Source organism: Scyliorhinus canicula, chromosome 6, assembly GCF_902713615.1.
Source record: "Scyliorhinus canicula chromosome 6, sScyCan1.1, whole genome shotgun sequence".
In the NCBI taxonomy this organism is placed as follows: Eukaryota; Metazoa; Chordata; class Chondrichthyes; order Carcharhiniformes; family Scyliorhinidae; genus Scyliorhinus; species Scyliorhinus canicula.
This window is the reverse complement of record NC_052151.1, coordinates 103246023-103270386: the sequence shown is the minus strand read 5'-3', so window position 1 is coordinate 103270386 and position 24364 is coordinate 103246023. Positions and strand designations below refer to the sequence as shown.

Genomic DNA, 24364 nt, shown 5'->3' with positions numbered 1-24364 from the left:
TCGTGAGCAGAACACCCCCCTCCCATGCCTCGTTAAAGGTCCTGACCAACAGAGGGCCCAGCAGGTCCGCATATTTCTTACAAAATTCAACCGGGAACCCATCCGGTCCCGGCGCCTTCCCCGACTGAATGTAGCCAATCCCACTGACCAGCTCCTCCAACTCGATCGGCGCCCCCAGTCCCTCCACCTGCTCCTCCTGCACCCTTGGAAATCGGAGCCTGTCCAAAAAATTCTCCATTCCCCCTCCCACCGCCTGCGGCTCCGACCGGTACAGTTCCCTATAGAAGTCCCTAAAGACCTCATTGACCTCTGCCCCCTGCCGCACCACATTCCCATCTCTATCCTTCACTCCACCAATCTCTCTAGCCGCGTCCCACTTACGCAGCTGGTGCGCCAGCATCCTGCTCGCCTTCTCTCCATACTCATAGACCGTTCCCTGCGCCTTCCTCCACTGTGTCTCCGCCTTTCTGGTGGTCAATAAATCAAACTTGGCCTGCAAGCTACGCCGTTCCCCCAGCAATCCCTCCTCCGGGGCCTCCGCGTACCTCCTATCTACACTCAACTGCTCCTCCACCAGTCTCTCCCTCTCCCTCCTCTCCCCCCTCTCCCTATGGGCTCAGATGGAGATCAGCTCCCCCCTAATCACTGCCTTCAGAGCCTCCCACACCATCCCCACCTGGACCTCCCTAGTATCTTTGACCTCGAGGTACCACTCGATACATCCCTGAACCCTCCTACACACCTCCTCATCGGCCAACAACCCCACGTCCAGATGCCAAAGCTGGCGCTGGTCCCGCGCCTCCCCCATCTCCAGATCCACCCAATGCGGAGCATGGTCCGAAATCGCGATAGCTGAATATTCGGCCTCCTCCACCCTCGGGACAATTCCCCTGCTCAGAACAAAGAAATCAATGCGGGAATAAACCCTGTGCACATGGGAGAAAAAGGAGTACTCCCGAGCCCTCGGCCTCCCGAACCTCCAGGGATCCACTCCTCCCATCTGGTCCATAAACCCCCTCAATACCTTGGCCGCCACTGGCCTCCTGCCTGTCCTTGAACTAGAACGATCCAGTAGGGGATCCAGCACCATATTGAAGTCCCCCCCCATGATCAAGCCCCCCACCTCCAGGCCAGGAATGCGGCCCAACATACGCCTCATGAAACCAGCATCATCCCAATTTGGGGCGTACGCATTAACCAACACCACCCTCTCCCCCTGCAGCTTACCGCTCACCATCACATATCTGCCGCCACTATCAGCCACAACCTCAGACGCCTCAAACGCCACCCTCTTCCCCACCAGGATCGCCACCCCTCGGTTCTTCAAGTCGAGCCCTGAGTGGAAGACCTGCCCCACCCACCCCTTCCTCAGACGAACCTGGTCCGCCACTTTCAGGTAGGTCTCCTGGAGCATGGCCACGTCCGCCTTCAGCCCCTTCAGATGCGAAAACACCCGGGCCCGCTTAACCGGCCCATTCAACCCCCTCACGTTCCACGTAATCAGCCGGATCAGGGGGCACCCCGCCCCCCTCCCCCGTCGACTAGCCATAACCCATCGACTGCTCGCCCCTGGCCATCACCCATTCGGCCCGTTTCCCACGGCGATAGAATCTCACCCCGACCCCCCCGAACTCCTCCCTGGCCAATCCAGCAGCAACCCGGTATCCCCCCCCCCCCCCCCCCCCCCCCCCCCCAGGCTAGGACCCCTCCAGGCCGCGACTCTCCCTCCACTGTACTCCCGTGAGCCAGCTGACTTCTGCTGACCCCGGCAGCTCCCGCTCTAACTCCGACGCCTCCCGATATGAGGTCCCCCCTCCTCCCCTGCATCAGCTCCTTGGCACCGCTTCAGCGCGGGAAACCCAGTCTAATAGCCACGCCCCTAGCCACCAGCTCCACCCCCTCGTCCCGCAGCGCGGGAAACCAGAGAAAAGCCCGCCCTTTCACACTGCCCCACCCCACCAACGCAGCTCCCAAACCGCAGTCCCAACCCAACCACCAACTCCGTACAAACAAAGACACAGATCAACCGCAAACCTCAGTAACCCCCTTAGAACACGAAACCATAACCCACATCGTCCGAAAGCGAGAGAAAAAACAAAAACAAACCGAATAACCCGCTACAGCATAAACAATGATACATGAATAGAATAGAAAAACTCCCACAGCCCCCAATCTTTAGTTCAAGTCCAGCTTTTCAGCCTGCACAAAGGCCCACGCTTCCTCAGGGGACTCAAAGTAGTGATGCCGGTCCTTGTAGGTGACCCATAGGCGCGCAGGCGGCAACCTGCCGAACTTCACCTGCTTTCCATGGAGCACCGCTTTCGTCCGGCTCTCCGCTTGGCCACCTCCGCACTCCAGTCCTGGTAGATACACACTATCGAATTCTCTCACTTACTGCTCCTCAGCTTCTTGGCCCATCGGAGAACACACTCCCGGCCGCTGAACTGATGGAACCGCACCAGCACCGCCCGCGGGGGTTCATTCGCCTTAGGCCGCCTGGCCAGCACTCTATGGGCCCCCTCCAGCTCCAGGGGCAGATGGAAGGATCCTGCCCCCACCAGCGAGTTCAACATCACGGCCATATAGGCCGGCAGGTCCGACCCCTCCAGCCCCTTCTCGAGGCCCAGGATCGGCAGGTTCTTCCTCCGTGACCGAAGCTCTATCTCCTCAAACCGATCTTGCCACTTTTTATGAAGTGCCACGTGTATCTCCACCTTCCCCACGAGGGCCGAAACCTCCTCCTCACACTCACAGGCCTGCTGCTGCAACTCGAGTATCGCTGCACCCTGGGTTGTCTGGGTCTCCAGCAGCTTACTCGTTGTCACCTTCAGGGATTCCAACAACTCCCCTTTCAGCTCCATAAATAGTGCAGAAGGGCCGCCTGCTGCTCCTCAGCCCACTGCCTCCACTCCTCAGGGGCTCCACCGGCCGCCATTGTGTCCACCTTCCCCCGCTTTTCCAGGGGAGCTGCTGCCGTTTTTCTCCTCGCCCCACTTCGAGTCCGAACCATAAATCCCGGGGGGTTTTGCTCCAGACCCCTTTATCCACCGGGAATCGTCGAATCAGTGCCGTTTGGGGCCCTTAAAAGAGCCCACAAGTCCTTTTAAAGCGGGAGCTGCCGAACGTGCGGCTTAGCTCCGCATAGCCGCAACCGGAAGTCCCGTTTTATTAGTATTCTTGACTGAGGGGTAGATAACTGGTGAGAACTCGCTTGCTCTTCTTTGAAATAGCACTAGGGGATGTTTTACATCCATTTGAGAGATCAGATGGCGCCTCAGTTTAACATCACTTTCAAAAGACTGCCAGTGCAGCACTCCCCCAGTATAGCAGCCAATGTAGCACTTCGGCCAGTATTTTACCATTAGGCCTCTGAGTGGGACATAAACCCATACATTCTTATAGTGTGCATTAAAAGTAGCATCAATTTGTCTAGATGTTTTATCGTAATATCCCAATTTGAATTTGTTTTAGTCTGATTGCTAAGGCTATAAACACAGTCCCTTGCAGATTTTACAATGCATGAATGGCCAAAATAATGTATTACTTTATTGATTTTATATTTCAAAGATTTTGGGGGGGTTGGTGGTGGTTCTGCATTGTCACTTACATTCTAAATGATAAAGAGCCAAAGAGGTATTCAAGGTCGGGTCTTAAACAGAAATGCACAGCTGATGAATCAGTACTTCTCCATGTTGAACACCACTTGGAGAAAGCATGAAGGATGGAAAGAGTACAGAATGTATCCTAGGTGGTGAAATTTAATACACAGCACCAAGAATGGTTTGGTTGCAATACTACAGACCAGGCAGGCCGAGTCGAAAATAATATAGCTGCCAGACTGCGTCTGTGGCAGGTAGCGGTGAAACCAACCAGAGGGAACATCCTACTATCCTCTTTTTTTTGGAGAAAATATTTATTGATGCATTTGTAATTTTCACAGTTTAACAGTCTAACACAGTTAAACAACCGTGCGGGCCGACACATGCAAAACACCTAAATGAACAAAAAACAGAAAACAACGTTCTCTACTACCCCCGCCCTATTCCTTATACCAGTATACTAAGTTCCCTGTCCTTATCTAATATTGCCATGCATCCTGTTACCCCCCCCCCCCCACCCCGAATCCCTGAGTTGAACCTCTCAAGGCGAACATTGATATTTTCCAAACTGAGAAGCCCTGCCATATCACTGACCCACACTCCTGCTTTTGGGGGCTCTGAGTCCCTCCGTCCCAGCAAAACCTGTCTCCGGGCCACCAGGGAGGAGAAGGCCTGGACATTGGCCTCCCTCCCCCTCTTGGCCCCCGGATCTTCCAATGCCCCAAATATTGCCAGTACTGGACTCGGAGTTACCCTTCCTTCCAGGACTTCTGACATAACGTTCGCGAATCCCTGCCAGAATCCCCTCAATTTCGACATGCCCAAAACATATGAACATGGTTGGTCGGGCTCCCCCCACACCGCCCACATCTGTCCTCCACCTCCTCAAAGAACCTGCTCATCCGGGCTGCCGTCATGTGGGCCCTGTGGACCACCTTGAACTGGATCAAGCTAATCTGGCACATGACGAGGATGAGTTGACTTTCTTCAAGGCATCTTTCCACAGTTCAATTTCCAGCTCTCCTCCCAGCTCCTCTACCCACTTCCTCTTCACCTTTCTGATAGGAGCCCCTTCCTACTCCATCAACTCCTGTATATCTCTGAAACCCTCCCCTCTCCAACCCTTGTTTTTGATATCACCTTATCGTGTAGTCCCCTCAGGGGGAGGCGCGGAAAGCTTGGAACCTGCCTCCGGACAAAGTCCCACACCTGAAGGTACCGGAACCCATTCCCACCCGGCAACTCAAATCATCCTGTAGTGCCTCGAAGGTTGGAAAGCCCTCCTGGAAAATCCTAGTCATCCTCACAAACCTGGTTGCTGCAGAATGATCTATCCATAACAATATTGGCATGAACAACCATTGCACAGTCCATGTGGAGGCAAAGGGCTGGATTCTCCCTCTCAGCACAGTGGGTGTACCTACACCACAGGGACTGCAGCGGTTCAAGAAGGCAGCTCACCACCACCTTCTGAAGGGCAATTAGGGCTGGACAATAAATGCTGGTCCAGCCAGCGATGCCCACATCCCATGAATGAATTTAAAGAGAGGAACCAGTGGATTGTTCCTGTGCCCGATCTGACTTGTAGGTCGGGATGCCCGGTGACTATAATCATTGACTGTAACCCAGAAGGAGCTCAGTGCCACTCATTTAAAGGGGAGCCTGGCAGTGGATAGTGTCAGGTGACCCAGCAATTTTCTAAGGGGCAAAGATAGAAGGAGGTTTTGGTTTTCTGCAAGATTATAAGGCTTGTCAAACACTGCAGAAGCTTTGAGTTCTGCATTTCTCCCATTGAACACTGATGGCATGAAATATGATCATCCACATAATGTTAAGATTTGAAAATTGAGCAGCTTTTTAGCATTCTAACGTCGAGAAGCTTTCTGGTAGAAACCCTATAGGTTTTCTGCAAGTGTGATTTAATTGTTGTTTTACCACCAGTTCCCGGGTGAGGTTACCAAATTTGTTATCCCTCAATTTATCACTCTCCATTCACTCTGTGGGAACTGTCTATGCACCAGCTCCAATTTGGTCAATCCAGACGGGATTACCCTCAAATTGTTATGCCCTCGGATGAGGAGGGGTGAACCTGCTCCCTTTCTTTATTCACCCCCTCGGTTGGTTGCAACAGAATTCATTTAAGAAGGATTTCTTCTCCTAAGGATACCCTCTCCCAGTCCCAATATGTTTATGTTTTAAAAGGCGTCAATTTAACCAGACCTTATTTAAGTTAAAGAATGATAAAAAGTAATAAAACACAACATACAGTCATCTGGACTAGAAGTGAATCCAAAAATAAGTTTAAAAAAAGATACAAATCAGTCTTTGACTTGTCTGTAAGGTGTAGATGTTGAAACGTTGCTGTTGTTTGAAATTCATGATTCCAGTAGCATTGATGTCAGCAATTGAATAGTTGGTTTCGAGATTCCAGGATTCTGCAGTTTAGCTGGGGGGGGTTGTCCTGCTTTCTTTTCAGCTGGGGCTTTGGTAACTTGACATGCCGGTGTGTCCTGAGGAACTTGGCTACTTGACCACCACAATCGTGTTCACCACGAGAGAGAGGGCAATAAGAGTGTTCGCAATAAGAGAGAGGGCAAGATTGTTACCTGCAGCCTGCGCAGGGATGACTGCTACCCTCTTTCTTTGCTTCTGTGTCACACACTCTGACACACCCAGCACGAATCCACACTGACCAGGCTTTTTATCCCAGTCTCTTGCGTAACTCCGGACATAGAGAACAAACAAAATGCCTGGGACATAATTTACACGGTGTAATTCCTCCTGAGATTGTAATCAGTTTCCATTATCTCCCCAGAAGATTACAGTGCCTTTGATAAATCCTTGTCTGGCAATAAAAAAGGTGTGATAATCCATTGTCTCTCATCGCTTAGTATTATCCATACTGGAACTTCTAAGACAGTCATTGAATTTACATTCTCAGAATTTACATCCGTTGCCATTTTTGGCTTGTATATCCATTTTTAAAATCACATGTCTTATTTAAAAATTCAATATGTCTGTACATAATTCAGGGTTTTGATCATCATCACAACTTTTTGCAAGATGTTATACCGGTTGATCCACATGTTGCTACTGATTTTGAAGATTGTGACCTTGCGCACCACATGAAGGCTGTGAATTATCATCCTTTCTTCTGTATGTCTGTGGAGAATCTACATCTACATTAGGGGCTGGTTTAGCTCACTCGGATTAGGGGCTGGTTTAGCTCACTCAGATTAGGGGCTGGCTTTTAAAGCACACCAAGCAGGCCAGCAGCACGGTTCGATTCCTGTACCAGCCTCCCCGGACAGGCGCCGGAATGTGGCAACTAGGGGCTTTTCACAGTAACTTCATTGAAGCCTACTCGTGACAATAAGCGATTTTCATTTCATTTCATTATTGTTGGTGGGTGCAAATTTGGGGGCAGCACGGTAGCATGGTGGTTAGCATAAATGCTTCACAGCTCCAGGATCCGAGGTTCGATTCCGGCTTGGGTCACTGTCTGTGCGGAGTCTGCACGTCCTCCCCGTGTGTGCGTGGGTTTCCTCCGGGTGCTCCGGTTTCCTCCCACAGTCCAAAGATGTGCAGGTTAGGTGGATTGGCCATGCTAAATTGCCCGTAGTGTCCTAAAAAAGTAAGGTTAAGGGGGGGTTGTTGGGTTAAGGGTATAGGGTGGATACGTGGATTTGAGTAGGGTGATCATTGCTCGGCACAACATCGCGGGCCGAAGGGCCTATTCTGTGCTGTACTGTTCTATGTTCTATGTTCTATGTACACTGTAGATGAACCATTGTCTGCTAACCTCGCCAGCCCTGAGGAAGAGGAACCTTCAGAGGATGGAGCATCACATCCTCTCCCTGCACCAATTAATACTGCAGATATTGACACCCTGGGAAGGATTAACGTGACTGCATGAGGGCAAGCGCAATTTGTTAAGGGCACTTCATATTCACACATACAGTTACCGGAGAGTGTGATGCAGCAGGCCTTAGCACTTGTGGGAGTGATTGAGAGTCTGAGTCAGATGATGAGCCTCTAGAGTCTGTGAGTTGGCAGATGCTGGATGTCCAGCGTGAGGTGCTGGGAGATTTCATGGATATATCAGCAGAAGTTGTGTTCTCTCGCCCCAACTATGGAAGTGTTCATCCAGGCCCTGTGCACTGTGATCATCCATTCTTCAGAGTGCCAAATTCCTCTGTGGATAGACTACCAACTGCCCTGGAGGGGCAAACCTACTATATTGCAGACACAATCATGGGTGTGAGCTCCAACCTACACACTATCACCCTGGCTCCAGGGTCAGGGGCCCAGAACCAGGGCAATGGGGGGATTAGGTCCGTTGGCAATTGACCCACCTACTGATACCTCATGGGAAGGCAGGGAGGACCAATTGATCTCATGGCAGAGGTAAAGCAGCTGCTCTTGCCATCTGGGAGCACCTCTCAGCGCATTTCTGATGGGTGCAGCATCTCTTCTACCCTCTGTCATTTGCACAATCCACTTTGATTGCCATGGTGACAGAAGCTCCTCCTGCAACCCAACAAGAATCTTCCAATGTGGTGTAGCCCTCAATGACTCAGCTGCACAAAGGAAGCTGCCGAAGTCATCCAGGGCAAAGAGACAAGCAGATCATCAGCCTCTCCCCAACACAGCAGCAAGTGAGGAGGGAGCACTGCACTGGAGTACACGGAAAATAATTAAGAAAACTCTACTTTTGTCACTAAGTGGGCCACATAGGTGAATTATCCAGATATTATCATCAATTTGTCAATTGCCAATAAATGAACACATCTACAATTTACTGTCCCTCATGCAGAGGTTCTGTTATCTGTAAACACTTTGGGAAATATATGGTGAAAAGATTCATGAGTTGTCATTCGTGAACATTGTTCAAGATGCAACACTGCCTAGAGTGTTAAGCTGCTGAGTGTGCAGACAGGACTCTCTCAGTGAGCTCACAGTCTGTAATGATGTTCAGACAAAGAACGGTACATGCATCTCTGAGGTCAAGAATACTCGACCCACTGGAATTCTGTGTTATCAAGACCTCCCTATTGTCAAGGCCATCCATGTGCTCCCATACAGGCTCTTGCACTTCTCCCTCGGGGTGTTCTCTCTCCTCTTCTTTGACATCATCACCAGAGGAATGCCCGCTATCATGCATCTCGTCTTCCTTCAGGTCATAATTTCTCTGAGTAACGAGGTTATGGAGAGCACAGCACACAATGACCATCAGTGAAACTTTGGAGGACACGTACTACAGTGCTCCTCCTGCACTATTCAGGCATTGGAACCTCCTCTTTAGGAGCCCAAGTGTCTGCTCAACGATGGCCCTGGTGGTTCTGTGGCTGACGTTATCGTTCCTCTCCTTGTCTGTTCAAGGAACCATTTCGGCGGCATAAGCCACATTTTCAAAGGGTAACCTTTGGGGAACGACTGGACATTTAAGGGATAATAGCGCTTTCTGTTAATTAATGTACAGGGCTGGCCAGCTCGCACCTTAATGGTGATATGAGTGCAGTCTGTTGCTCCCTGAACCCTGGGGAAATCTGCGAGCACCACAAAGTCTCTGGCTCATTCATATTGGCTGCGGTGACCCATTGAAAAAGCAACGTAATGACTTGTCCTTCGGGTCATTTCATCTGTAAATACCTTAATGCAGTGGTTTGCAGCAGGCCGAATAATGCCACTGAGGTCTCTGCAGGCAACCCGAAATAATCCAGTGCCAAATCAAATCATTGCAGTTGGAAGTTATCTCCCCTGCCAGTATCTCACTGAGAGAGTTTACTGTGGCTCTGGAGAGCCTGTGCTGGATTCTCCGATTTTCAGGCTGTGCCCGGATGATTCATGGTGTTTTCAATCAAAAAAGTCGGCGCCGCCCCAGCACCAGTATTCTGACCAGTGAGGGGCTAGCAGCCGCGCCATGTAAAATGCACGACCGCCACGAAATAAATGGCCGGAGAATTGCCGGGTCTATGGTCGCCATGCGCATAGTGACGACCTGCAGCGGTTGCACCGTACAACATAGCGCCAGCAGTGCACGGACCCGACCTGCCAGATATTGACTCCTGGAAACTTCCTCGCCACCTCCTGGTCACCCGTCACCCGTCACCCGTCACCAGTCCCCCCAGTCCTCGCTGGAACCCTGCCGACCAGCAGTACGGCTCTCTCCCAACTGTGGTGGCACGGCACACAGTCCGCAGCCGCCACGCCGGGTTCCCGACCGCTGAGACCATGAGTCAACCGTACAGTCGGGAACTTGGCCCATCGGGGGCAGAGCATCTGGGTAGGCCGTCCTGAGCCATCCCAACGGCTTGCAGAGTGCGCCACGGTGACATCGTTTTGGAGGGGGCGGAGCATGCGAAAACAGGCCCTGATTACATCGTAAAAAGGGATTCTCTTCCTGATCGCCGATTACGAAATCGGCGTCGGGGAACAGAGAATCCGGCCCACTGAGTCTCCTCTGGCACCATGTCTCTAACATATGAAGGCAGCTCATTCTCTACCTATATACTTGATCAGCAACGCAAGTCCTTGCTCTGTGCCTCCATTGGTGCAGCATCATGCCTTCTCTCTCTCCCTCTCAATCTCCTCCACCTCCTCCTCTTCTCTTTGCTGGGAGATTTGTCTCCCATGGAGACCATTATCCCATATTTTTAAAATCAAAGACTGAGGTTCAGTTGAGGGTCTAAATTCACTTTTTTCAGGCGAAAAGATGGCTCAAAATAGCAAAGGAGTTGCCTGGAAAACAGCTTCCAGTAGCAAATGCTAACAGCACTTGCAGCAGCCTGAACTGCTGAGATCAAACTAAAGACGCAGCTGGTGACTTTTAATCCATCCTTACAATGATTCAGTGCAAAAATCTAGATTTCCATGTGGCTTTATTGCTTCCAGCATGTTTTATTCTAGTCAATTAACACATTAACAAGCTTACCTAAGTAACTAAATTGAATTTAAATAAGGTGGGGAGATTGCCAATACTCTCGGCCAACCTACAGTATTATCATGTTTGTGGCGTGATGAAAAGAGAAAGGAAGGAATCTCCTTATGCAAAAAATTAGACACCTGATAAACAGATTAGTTCTTGGGATCTGGAATTTACCCAACCACTCCTCAAAACCAGTGAACATTCCTTTATAAACATGTCCCTGAACTGCTCCAAATGCTCCTCACCCCATGCCCAAATGATGAGGTGTAGCACTGTTGCTTCACAGCACCAGGGTCCTAGGTTTGATTCCTGCTTAGGTCACTGTGCAGAGTCTGCATATTCTCCCTGTGTCTGTGTGGGTTTCCTCCGGGTTGATGTGTTGGGCACTCTGGATCTGTGGAGACTGTGTTTACCTTAGCAGTAACATAGACAGGCTACCAACACTTGTAATAGTACAACACAATTTTATTAAGCTAAGAACTGTTGAACATACTTGCACTGTGGGTCGACACTATGTTAGATTAACTGAAGACCTACGCCTATCCTAACCAGTCTAAACTGTTAGCACATGGTGAAGGTTTGTGCTACAAGCTGCGAGCTCTGTCCGTCTCAGAGGCTGCATCCCGAATGAGCGGGAAAAATAGTGCCCTCTGGCTTTATAGTGAGCTTGCTGTGTTGTGTGTGTTGATTGGTCTTGCAGTGTGTCAGTCAGTGTGTGTGTCTGCACCATTATATACTATTGTGTATATTATGACAATGGTGTTCCGGTTTCCTCCCACATTTGCTGTTCGGTGAATTGGACATTCAGAATTCTCCCTCTGTGTACCCGAACAGGCGCCGGAGTGTGGCGACTGGGGGCTTTTCACAGTAACTTCATTGCAATGTTAATGTAAGCCTACTTGTGACACTAATAAAGTTTATTATTACGAGTCCAGCACCGTTGGAACAAAGCAATGGTTTCCGCAGATTGGGGCTAACAATGACATGGCACCCAGCTTGGAACATTGCCTAAACTATTTCCACCAGTCATGAAGTCCACTTTGCCGGAGCAAAAGGAAACATACCCATAACCAAGGCCCTCGAACTAGTACCTCTACGGATACTCCTCTCCATCCACCCCCATATGGACTCCATATCCTTAAACCAACCCATACGCTTTCAATGTTCGCCGCCCAATAATAAAAGAACAGATTGGGCAATGCTAGGCCCTCTGATTGCCTTTCCCTCTGCAGAAACACTCTACGTATCTGTGTGGCCTTGCCTGCCCAAATAGAAGAAGATAACATTTTATTAACTTTCACAAAGAAACATTTGGGAAGGAAAACTGAGAGACACTGAAACAAAAATAGAAACCTTGGGAAGATATTCATCTTTCCCGATTGGACCCTGCCTACCAGGGGCAGAGGGAGGTTTTCCAACTTCTTCAAGTCAGACTTGACCCCATTTACAGGGCCAGCAAAATTTGGTTTATGGAGCAAAGCCCAATCATGGGCCACCCGCATTCCCAAGTAATGGAAGCTGCACCTGGCCAGGTGAAAAGGCAACCTCCACAGATTGGCTTCCCTACCCGGGGATTCAGAAAGTATTTGCTTTTGCCCAAATTCAATTGATATCCCGAGAAGGAGCCAAAACATCCTCAGTAGCTTCATGATCTCCTCTACAATGGAAAGAGGATCCGTTTTAACCAACAGCAAATCATCCGCGTACAAAAACACCCTATGCTCCCCCCCTCTCTTTTCCCTCCAAATCATAGATGACCTCAATGCTATGGCCAGGCTGGAGCGAGAGGCTCAATTGCCAAGGCAAACAAAAGCGGGGACAATGGAGAATCCTGCCTTGTACCTCTCTCCAGCTAGAAATATTTTGAGCTCAAGGTATTCATATGAACACTTACATGGGGACTCGCCATAAAAGCTGGACCCAAGACATAAATCTAGGTCCAAAACCAAACCTTCAAAGGATCCCGAACAGATACCTCGATTCCACTCTATCAAACCCCTTTTCAGCGTGAAATTGACCTGAAAGATCCTGTTGCAATTTCATGCCTGTGGGGAAACCCATGTTTGGGCCTCCTGCTGAATTCTACACCCCCATCTCCCCCACCCCCAACTTTCCATCTCGCCATTGATCTTGGGAAAATTCTGCCAGAAATGGCAGCCAACCTTGTCACAATATACATCTATGTATATAATGGAGTGTAGACAGGCAGTGATTGACACACAGGATGACCAGTAAGCACACAGAACAGAGCAGCCAATCACCAGAGAGGACACTACCACTATAAAGCCAGAGAGCACCAGGTTTCCCGCTCTCTCTGGACCAAGCCTCTGAGACAGTCAGAGTCCATGAGCTAGCCAGTGCAAACACCATGCAGTAGCTAGTAAGTCTGGTTAGGCTAGTACTAGGTCTCCAGTCAAGTCAGCATAGTATCAACCCACAGTTAAACATGTATAGTAGTTAAGACGTTAAATAGAATTGTGTTGCATCTTGTCAAGTGTTGAAGGACTGTCTCTCGCTACACAGTATCAAGTGCAGTCCACATCGACCCAGCCTGCCCAACACATCATGGTACCAGTGAGTGATGCTGAAATTGATGGACCTACCTTGAGTGAATCAGCATTGAACAGCAAACAACCATCCGGTGACATGGAAAACGTCCGCCCTCCTCCACAGCTCCGCATCGCCGGCAACCTCGGTGCAAACTGGAAGATCTTCAAACAAAAGTTCCAACTCTATCTCAAAGCCACTGACCTCGAGGCCGCATCGGATGCCAGGAAGATCGCACTATTCCTCTCCACAGCCGGGGACCACGCCATCCACATCTACAACTCCCTTACATTCGCTGAAGGCAAAGACAAGATGAAATTTAAAACAGTCCTGCTGAAGTTCGACAGCCACTGCGACATTGAGGTGAATGAGAGCTTTGAACGGTACGTTTTCCAACAGAGGCTTCAGGGTAAGGATGATACTTTTCAGTCCTTTTTGACCCATCTCCGCATCCTCGCGCAGTCATGTCACTATGACTCGACAACTGATTCCATGATCCGGGATCAGATCGTTTTCGGGGTCCACTCCGATTCCCTTCGCCAGCAGCTCCTGAAAGTTAAGCAGCTCACCCTCACCATCGCCATCGAAACGTGCGTTCTCCACGAACATGCTAACAATCGGTACTCCCACATCAGGGTGGCAGAAACGGCAAAGCTAAACCCCCACAAGGCAGAACGGGTGCAGGCCATCACACAAATGCAGGGCCTGAGTCTTGATGAGAGTGGCCATTTCGCGCACTTTTCCCGGGCTCCAGCGCATGCGCGCCGAGACCGAGGGGACGGCGAGACCGACAACCGGCCTGCGCGGGTGCGTACGTCATTCGACCGCACTGCGCATGCGCGTTGCTGCACGGAACGCGCTGACGTTGGCGTCATGACGTGTCCGAATTGTGGCTCCCCCCATTTATAGCGGCAATGTCCGGCAAAATCACGACGCTGTCTCCAGTGTGGCAAGCTTGGCCACTACGCAGCCCTTTGCAGATCTGCTCCATTGCCCAGCATCCAGCGATCCCAAGAAGTGTCCGTTCGATACAGCAGGCCGTGCCAGACTCCTCCACCTGGACCCCAGTTGCATATGCTTCTAGAGCCATGACGCCCACTAAGCAACGGTACGCTCAGATTGAGAAGGAATGCCTGGGCCTCCTGACGGGAATCGACAAGTTCCACGACTGTGTATGGCCTCCCTAAATTCACAGTTGAGACGGACCACAGGCCATTGGTTCACATCATCCAAAAAGACCTCAATGACATAATGCCACGGTTACAACGCATCCTTCTCAAGCTACGCCGCTATGATTTTGACCTGGTTTACACCCCGGGCAAAGAGCTCATTGTTGCAGATGCACTTTCCAGGTCTATCACCACACCATGTGAGCAGACTGACATTGTCTGTCAAATCGACGCGCAGGTGCAGTTCTGTGCTTCCAACTTTCCAGCCTCTGATGGGAGGGTCATTCAAATTCGTGAGGAAATGGACAGGAATCCTCTGCTCCAGCGGGTGCTGCAGCACTTCACAAATGGCTGGCAGAAGGGACAGTGTCCCCAGTTTTATAATGTCAAGGACGATCTGACGGTGGTGGACGGCATCCTCATGAAGCTCAATAGGATCGTGATCCCCTGAGCATGCGAGTTATGGTGCTCGGCCAAATCCACAAGGGTCACCTGGGGGTCGAGAAATGGCGACGCAGAGCACGGGGGGCAGTCTACTGGCCGGGAATCAGCCAGGACGTTGCCAACACGGTCATCAATTGCCCCACGTGTCAAAAATTTCAGCCGGCTCAACCGAAAGAAACTCTGCAGCAATATGAGATAGTGACCTCGTCATGGTCCAAAGTCGGTGTTGACCTGTTCCATGCCAAGGGGCGTGACTATGTCCTCCTGGCCGACTACTTTACCAATTACCCCAAAGTGGTCAGACTGTCTGACCTCACGTCGGCAGCGGAGATCAAGGCATGCAAGGAAACTTTTGCCAGACATGGGATACCACTCACAGTGATGAGTGACAACGGCCCCTGGGCGCGATTCTCCGACCTCATGCCAGTTCGGAGAATAGCGGGCCGCGCCGGTTTTTCACGCGACGCCGGTCCGACGCACTCCCGCTATTCTCCCAAACTATAACATTTTTTACATCGGTTTTCCCGTGGATAACCTTATCAAACGCCCCGATATGGCCAAACAGCTGACTATCCGTCCCCCCATTATTCTCCAGCCCGGATGGGCCGAAGTCCCGACGTCGTGATGCCAGGTTATGATGCCGGCCATCACACCTGCTTTTTAAAGTCGTCAGCCAGTCATGCTGGCTGACGAGAGGAGCGAGGAGGTGAGCGGACCGCCGGAGTCTGGGCAGACCGGGGAAGGCATCCCCGAGAAGGCAGCGAACAGTGTGGGGGGGGGAGGGCGGGGGAGAGGGAGGGAGAGGGAGAGAGAGAGAGGGAGGGAGAGGAGGAGGAGAGGGGTGGAGGGAGAGGGAGAGGAGGGGGGAGAGGGAAGGGGAGATAGAGAGGGAGGGAGGGAGAGGGAGAGGGAGGGAGAGGGAGAGACGGAGGGAGAGGGGTGGAGGGAGAGGGAGAGGAGGGGGGAGAGGGAGGGGGAGAGAGAGAGGGAGGGAGGGAGAGGGAGATGGAGGGAGAGGGAGGGAGAGACGGAGGGAGAGGGAGAGAGGGAGGGAGAGGAGGGGGAGAGGGGGGAGGAGGGAGAGGGTGGGTGAGGAGGGGGAGGGGGAGAGGGAGGGAAGGAGGGGAGGGGAAGAGGGAGGGTGAGGAGGGGGGAGAGGGAGGGTGAGGAGGGGGAGAGGGAGGGTGAGGAGGGGGGAGGGGGGAGAGGGAGGGTGAGGAGGGAGGGAAAGGGAGAGAGGGAGGGAGGGAGTGACTCGTCCACCCCCGGTTACAAAATGTCAGCCGCCCTGCCATGGCATGACGGTCACGAGGACATGGCCGCTGGTTGCCCTGTGGCTTACGGCCACAGCCCACTGACGCACCGGTGAGGAGGACGTAGTTAACTGCCCGTTGGATGCAGAAAGTGACCAGGGGTTAGGCTGGCCGCATATCAACAGCGCGACCAGGCCACCGGGACACACAGGTATCCCGTGGCACGTGGCTGCCGAGGTGTCCAATAACCTCCATCTAACATGTTGTTTCTCTGCCCCCCACCACCCTTCTATAGGTTAGCAGAATGTACCCGGTCAGAACGGCTATGTTCAGCGCAGTGGTTGGGGCCGCTGTACTGCAGTTGGAGATGGAGCAGCATCCACACCCACAACCCAGAGTGGATGCAGGGCCAGCTGCAGCAGCAGAGGGAATGGCCGAGGAGTTGCCAGTTGTTGAGCAGCATGGGGGGAGGAGGAGGAGGAGGAGGAGAGAGTGAGGGTGCAGCCAGGGCGCCAGAGGCGATGACCGAGGCCAAGGGTATACCGTGCCCGGATCTCTTTCCAGACAATGCCGGACACCACCTGCAGGAGGAGACTCCGGTTGAGTAGAGAGATGGTGACACATATCTGTCACCTCGTGGCGCACCTCGCGCCACGTGGAACGGGAGGAGGACACGTGATCCCAGTTGCCGTCAAGGTGACGGTCGCTTTTAACTTCTATGCAACCGGCTCCTTCCAGTCTCTGAGCGGGGACCTCTCCGGGATCTCCCAGTCATCGGTGCACAGGTGTATCCGGGATGTGACCGACGCCCTCTATGCCATCGCCGATCGCTACATCACCTTTCCCGAGGACCGAGCAAGTCAACATTCACGAGCTCGTGGATTTGCCAGCGTGGCCGGGATACCGATGGTGCAGGGGGTCATCGATTGTGTTCACATCCCCATGCGCCCGCCTGCAGAGGACAGGGAGGTCTTCACAAACAGGAGGGGGTCATACTTCATGAATATCCAGGTGGTATGCGACCCCCACATGAGGATCATGAATGTCTGCGCAAGGTTCCCAGGGAGTGTGCATGACGCCTACATTCTGGCGCAGTCGTATATCCCTGCAATGTTTAAGGGACGGACCCCCCGGCTGAGGGGCTGGTTGCTGGGCGACAGGGGTTATCCACTGAGGTCTTGGCTGATGACGCCGATACGGAGGCCTCAGACCAATGCGGAAACACGATACAACGAGGCCGATGCAGCAACCAGGGGTGTGGTGGAGCGCTGCCTTGGCCTCCTGAAGATGAGATTCAGGTGCCTGGACCGCTCCGGAGGGGTCCTGCAGTACCAGCCCGACAGGGTCGCTCGCATTGTTGTGGTCTGCTGTGCGCTGCACAACATCGCGATGCAGAGGGGAGATGACCTGCTGGAGGAGGCGGAGGGAGAAGCCAGTGACAGTGGTGCCAGCACAGAGGAGGAGGAGGAGGAGGAGGTTGGTGGAGTGGCGGGCGCAGCACGCAGACAGGACCCGGCTGCTGGTGATGCCCAGGTGGCTGCACGACGGACCCGGCGAGGACGGCGGGCACGCGACGCCTTGGTGGCAGCCAGATTCACGCATCGCGCGCGACGGCCCCGCTGAACACCAACACTACCACCTGCATCGCTAGTCGTGCAGAGAGTCAACACTCAACTGCCGCCACCACTACCGCCCCACCCCCCCCCGCACCCCCGCTCTGCGTACTCTGCTCCAGTTCTACATCACCCTTACCACTGCGGCACAACGGTATGGCATGACATTGATGGCTGTGTCAGCGGGTGTGATCAGTGCCATGTGGAATGATAACAGCCCGCTCTGCGATGAGCTGTGAGCTCAGAATCGTTAGACAAAGTCTGACTCATGGCAATGGCTGAACCATCCACCTCGGTGGCCGCTGAGTGTGTCAGGGACACTCCATCACGTGCCCGCATGGGGTAGCTGTGGGAGGAGGTGGGGGAGGGGGGGGAGGGACTGCACACCCGGCACCGAAGTTTCACCGCTCGTCAACCCCAGCGACACGCGGTCACCATCACGATTCCTGTGGCAACGACAAAAATAACACAGTCTTACAAGTTAGGTGCAACAGTGAGTTTAATGGTTAACATAGTTTACAGATGCCCTAGCCCCTACAACTAATCTGTGCCCTTCACCCATGCCAACTTACTTTGTGTTCCTCTTCGTTGCCTTACGGGCCTTACCACTACGTCTAAGTGATTCCCCAGATGATACAGCAGGAGTGGAGGAGGACTGCTGCGAATCGCCCCCTTCAACATGTCTCCCCGTCAGAACTCGTTTCCTGGGGCGACCCGGCCTTGATGGGCCAGGCTGCTCTGCGGGCGTTTCGGATGACGTGGTGCCACCCTGCTCTGCCCGCTGCCCACCCAATGCACCAGGGATGGGACGGGGGGAGGCCGAGCATCCCGGGATGTCCAGTGGTGGAGTTAATGGGACGGGCTCCGAAACCTCCTCCTCCCTCGGGGAGCCCGGTGGCCCCCGGGCCTCACTTTTGGACAGAGGTGCGAGCGGGGAGGTTCCCCGTCGCACCACCGACACCTGGCGCTGCCAGTCCTGGAGGCCTGCAACGGTATCGACCAGGGTCCGAAGGTTCGCAGAGATGGAGTCCAGGGAGTGAGACATTCCCGCCAGGAACTGTGCGACCTCAACCTGTGAGTGCGCGACGACATCCAGCACGAGCGTCAGGCGGTTGATGCTCTCCGCAACTGACTAGTGGGACTGTGCCATTTCCTGCTGGGACTGTGCCATGGCCTGCTGGGACTGTGCCATTTCCTGCTGGGACTGTGCCATGGCGTGCTGCGACTGGGCCATGGCTAGGTGAGACTCGGCCAAGGCCCGCAGCGCGCCGGCAGGAAATGCCAGGAAACATTTGGGAGCCAGCTGGATGCTGGGCCTGGCCTTCCCTCCGACAGTCCAGGCCCTTGGCTGCTCCGACCTCCACCTGCTGTACCTGCTCAGCTGTGTTGTGCGAACCAGACCGTGACCCGGGAGTCTCATCACTGAATTGCCCAACCGAGGTGAGTGTCTCTGGGATGGTGGATGGTGTGGGAGACAGCAGTGCCGCAAGCTCGAGGTCCTCATCCGTACAAATGTCGTCGGGGTCATCGGCCCACTGATGAGTGGCCGCAGGGCGTTCGCGACCCATTTCTCCCTCTCCCTCTGTCACCGTCCTCTGCGCCTCCTGCTCCACAGAATCTGTTTGGGAGGATGGCACCCCTGACTGTGCTCCCGGCACCCTCTGGCGTGCGGCCCTGGGTGCGGTGGTGGTGGCAGGTGCTCGTCTTTGCCTGGACGCAGGCGGCCCTGGTTGTTCGGCAGCACGTCCTTGGGAAGAGAATGAAAGGGGGTTATTTAGAAACACTCGGTTGGACGGTCCAGTGGGCAGAGTGTGAAGGGACAGAGGATGGGGGGGGGGGGGGGTGTCCAGTGGGCAGAGTGTGAAGGGACAGAGGATGGGGGTGGGGGGGGGGGGCACTGTCCAGTGGGCAGAGTGTGAAGGGACAGAGGATGGGGGTGGGGGGGGGTGTGTCCAGTGGGCAGAGTGTGAAGGGACAGAGGATGGGGGGGGGGGGGTGTCCAGTGGGCAGAGTGTAAAGGGACAGAGGATGGGGGGGTGGGGGGGGGGGGGGTTGACATGCAGGGTTGTCTCACTTCGTTCAGCACCTGCAACCTCGCATTGCGCGACCTCCTGGGTGGCAGATCCCCCAGCAAGGTCCAGTGCCCTCTGCTCAAACGTGGTCAGGGGGTGGAAAATGGGCGAACCCCCTCCGGTCCTGTTGCGCTCCCGGGTATTGTGAGCGGTCTTGTCCTGTTGGGGGGGCATAAATAGATCATCAATTCGGCAGGTATGATCAGGGCGTTCACATATTGGAGAAGGTTGGGGGGTCAAGTTGTAACTAAACCATTGCATCTCTCTAGGGGGTCACAGCGCTCATGTGGGTCTGTGACTACTTGGTAAACCACCCTCCACTCACTCTGCCCCCCTCCCCCTCGTGCCGGGGCGGGAGGTGGGTGATTAAGTACATGGGGGGGGGGAAGGATTGTTGTGACCCGGGGGCACCCTCTTGGCACTTACCCTGGCAGCCCTGGTGAGGTCATGGAGCTTCTTCCTGCATTGCTCCCCAGACCGAAGGGTCTGCCCCACTGCACTCACGGCACTGTCCACCTCACGCCAGGCCCGTCGCACTACGCTGGCAGGGTGGCGGTGCCCTCTTCTAGGGCAGATGATGCTCCTCCTCCGCTCTACCTCATCCAGGAGTGCTTCGATATATGCCTCTCCAAACCTCGGTGCAGGTTAGGTAGATTGGCCATGATAAGTTGCCCTTAGTGAACCAAAAGGTTGGGAGGGGTTATTGGGTTACGGGGATGGGTGGGAGTGAGGGCTTAATTGGGTCGGTGCGGACTCGATGGGCCAAATGGCCTCCTTCTGCACTGTATGTTCTATGTTCAATCCGCAAAAGTGCTCCATCAATGCCATCATCAAGCAGCTTGTATGGAACAGTCTGCCTCTCTCTCCCTCCTGCAGCTCCTAGCAGTAGACTCAAGGGTGGGAGTAATCACACCGGAAAGTCACACAAACACAGGATACGCCAGAAGAGAGAAAGAAAACCCCTTCACCTTCTCTAGTGCTTGTTGCAGGTCATTTTACATCCTTCCTTCCCTCGCTCCGGTCAACAGAAGTAAAACAGGTGACAACGAACAAGGACACAGCCTCCAGGCAACCACAGCAGCATTCGTATCACTCCGCCTCTTTCCTTCCTACAGCTCCCATCTGTGGACCCTCAAAGGTGGGAATAATCAAACTGGAAAGCCACACCAACTCAATGCACACCAGAAGAAGAAAGAGCACCACATCCCCTTCTCCAGCACTGGTAGCAGATCATCGTATATCCTCCCTCCCCTTACTCCCAGCCACAGAAGCAGTAGAGGCAGCCGGAAACAAACACACAGCCTTCAGGCATCTGCAGCCACCAGTAGGAACAATCAGCAAACACACCCACAGCATCACTTGAGAATATTTTGTTTATTAAACAGTCAACATTAACAAAGATTTGAAAATAAAATACGTACCATTCCGTATATCACACTAACCATTAAACAACAAGGAAAAATGACCATTCTATATTGGTACCAATACAAAGCAGTATCAGCTCATTTTCACACAAAAAATAAATACACCAGTGTTCTTCAAACTTTTTTTCCGGGGACGCATTTTTACCAACCGGCCAACCTTCGGGACCCAACGTGGCCGACCTTCGCGACCCACACCAGCCGACCTTCACGACCCATGCCGGCCGACCTTCACGGCCCACGCCAGTGAACCTGAGCGACCCACCATTTTCTCTTACCTTGTTTGTTGCTGATAATAATGAAGGAAATGGTTTTGGGTCCCGTTGGCCCTCATGCCCGCTCCTCCAATGGAACCTGTTGGATGAAGGTGAAGCCTTCCTGTGTCGGAAAGTATGGAGTCTCCTTCTGTCCAAAGTTCTGCATTTTTTTCCTGTAAAGTTTTATCAAATAAAACCCCCCCAAACGTGTAAAAAACATGCAATAAAATGAATAAATTAAATGAAAAAAATAAAAACTAAATGAATAAAATAAATGAATAAAATGAATAAAACCCCCCGAAACTTGAAACAAAAAGCTGCGATCGTTTAAAAAAATTGCGGCAGCACTGCGCATGTGCGCCTGATCATCGGTGCGCATGCACAATGCGGCCGAATTTGTTTTACATGTTCACGGCCATGTTAAAGGCCGCTTGCAGCCGGCGTTATTAAAAGCCATCTGTTGCACAGGGATTTGCGCGATCGGGATGCCGCTAAGGACGGCTCCGCGACCCTCCCAACACCCGCCCGCGACCCACCCGCAGGTCGCGCCCCCAACTTTGAAGAACACTGAAATACACAGTATCACCCTTCATATGTTCCATACAGCAAATGAGGATAAGCCTAAGAATGTGTTATCATGTCCAGAACCTTTTTGTAGAAATGATCTGTCCATCAATGTATTACTTGTTCCATATGTCAATGCCATTCACGGTCCAGAAGCCTTAGCTGTGCCGACCCTCCCACATGGCCCAATCTCACCAGAGCCAAATCCTGGCATCCACATATTCCACAGGTGCTCAAGGTGCAGTTGAACATCCTTGATTTCCAGCATGTTTAACCCAAGGTGACGTACCAGTTATATGCAGCATTCACCACACCAGCAACAAAAATATCATCAATCAGCGAACGCATTTCTTCAATGGCATTGTCAGGTGGCCCATTTGGAACAATGTCAGGCATCAGGTCCCGCAGCATCTTCTTGCTTCAAACCGGATTGCCTTATGGACTCGAACATCCCCTAAGCCTAGTATTCCAGGACACAGGTATCTTAGAAAAAAATGTCCTTCTTTCCAGCTACAGAAAAGGGAGGAAACAGCAGAAGCCTCCAGGCATTTGCAGCCACCAGCAGGAGCAAGCAGCAAACACAACCTACAGCTGTGAAGTGCTGTCACAACTAACAAGGTCAATTCCTTATTAGCAATAGCCTTCTGCTGTGACACTTGGTACTGCTCACAGTCAAAGGGAGTTAAAATAACCATCATCATATAACCAATAACAGGTTTCTGTCCTGGAAGTGTTATGTAGGACAGAAGGCTGCAGCTTGTCCCTGTTTTGGGTATCCACAATATTTAAAGATGGCTAGAAGACCTTACGGATAATAAGTCCATCAACCGCTGTCCCTTCCTACCCTTCCCCACACCAGGCATGGGGTGACCCCTGACCTGGAATGCTTCAGTTCCCCCAACAAAGCCCAACCCCCCGGAGTGGTGACCATCCTTAATCCCTCCCCCCCCCACCCCCACCCCCAGCACTGTGGCAGCAGCTCCCCGCCCTTGAGTTGCGTGCCCAAAAAAGGAAATGGCTACTCACCTCTTCAGATCCACTCAGCAGCTACTGCTTCACATTTTTAACCTGTGGAGCTGGTTAATTCTTAGGAGGCTGTTACATTCAACTTCAATCTCGATAGTGAGATGGAAATTGGGCAAATTGGGGTTAATAATATGCTCGCTATAGTTAGGTGCAATCTGGAACGTGCCATCAGGAGCTGGCCGGTTAACTGATTTGCGCCCAGTGGGATCTTGATTTTGGCCTTTCCCACTATTTAACCAGCACGGTGCAATGGGGTGGTTAAAACACACTCAAAGAGTTTGGAGGTAGAATATTTCAGTGTAGGAAAAAGACTGATGAAATTTGAATCAATAGGATTGGGGAGCTGAACAGTCTTATCTTGCAACAGTAAATACTAGACATGTTGGATAAAATAGCAAATTGCATAGATAGTTTACAAATTAGCTTTGACTGATTCCTGTTTTACAGTCATCAGAATTATAATTGATATTTTCAAATATGGTTGAGGAGTGTGAAAATAGCAACACCAACCGCCAAGTAAATAATTATTTTGTAGATATTTACTAAAGCAGTCAATAATGTTTACTACTTACAGGACCACCAACTTGTTGTAGAGATACACAACGAGTCACCAGTTTGTTGGCCACAAGATGACATATCCGACGGATCTGCTAATCTACCTAGTATAACAAGACAAATAGTTCATGCTCACAGATATACAATTTATGTCCAATTCTATCGCAGGTCTTCTAACAATATGGCACTTGAAATAATCAACAATCAAGTGAATGTTTTTACTATCTCATTAAAAATGATAAGAAGAACAATTCACAATTTGTAGTTTGGTTTTCAAATAACTTGTTCTCACTCCTTGTGCAACCCGGTCTGTCACCCATGATTTGTCACCATTTGTTAGAAGGTATATGAGAATCTCTCAGGTTGCTCTCAGTGCCAAAATTCCCACCCTCCTCACCATGAGTAAGGCTTTTTGCCCTAATTCGCTGTTAGCCTTATCCCATTGGGATTTCATCATGTGCTGAATTGTAAGCACAGTTTTCGATACCACCCGTTGGTATATTGACACTTCGGAACTGTGCTATGGTTTGCCTTTGCAAGTTTTTATTTTTACTGCAGTGTACTTTTGTTGCAGTGATTCTGTGCATGGGTTAGGGTTAGGTTTAGCTGACTGATTATAGAAGTGTTGTGCGCTGCAGTGAAGGGAGTGTTGTGGAAATTGTAACAAAGACAAATTCTTCTAGGTTCGATTTAAGGAAATTTATTTACACTAATATATTTGCGGAGAGAGAGTGTTTTGGCTTTTTAGCCAGTCCACGACACTCTGAGATTCGATTGAAGAAAGCATATCTGTATAATCCAAAACCAAAGTACTGCACAAGGCTACCCTACAGGACACCCCTTCAATTGTTACCTGGATCCCAGAGCGGAAGTGTAAAAGGGACTTTAGTTGCCTTAATACTCTGTATTCATTTTA

At 51.9% G+C, this 24364-nt stretch overlaps 1 protein-coding gene across 1 annotated transcript in view; it reads right to left on the bottom strand.

The window, feature by feature from the left end:
* Positions 1 to 24364, bottom strand: part of LOC119967929 (protein LEG1 homolog) — a 54783-nt gene that overhangs the window by 21795 nt on the left and 8624 nt on the right. Inside the window, exon 2 of the mRNA XM_038801025.1 lies at positions 23466 to 23552. Coding sequence (XP_038656953.1) covers positions 23466 to 23552 — 87 coding nt within the window. The remainder of the gene's footprint in view (positions 1 to 23465; positions 23553 to 24364) is intronic.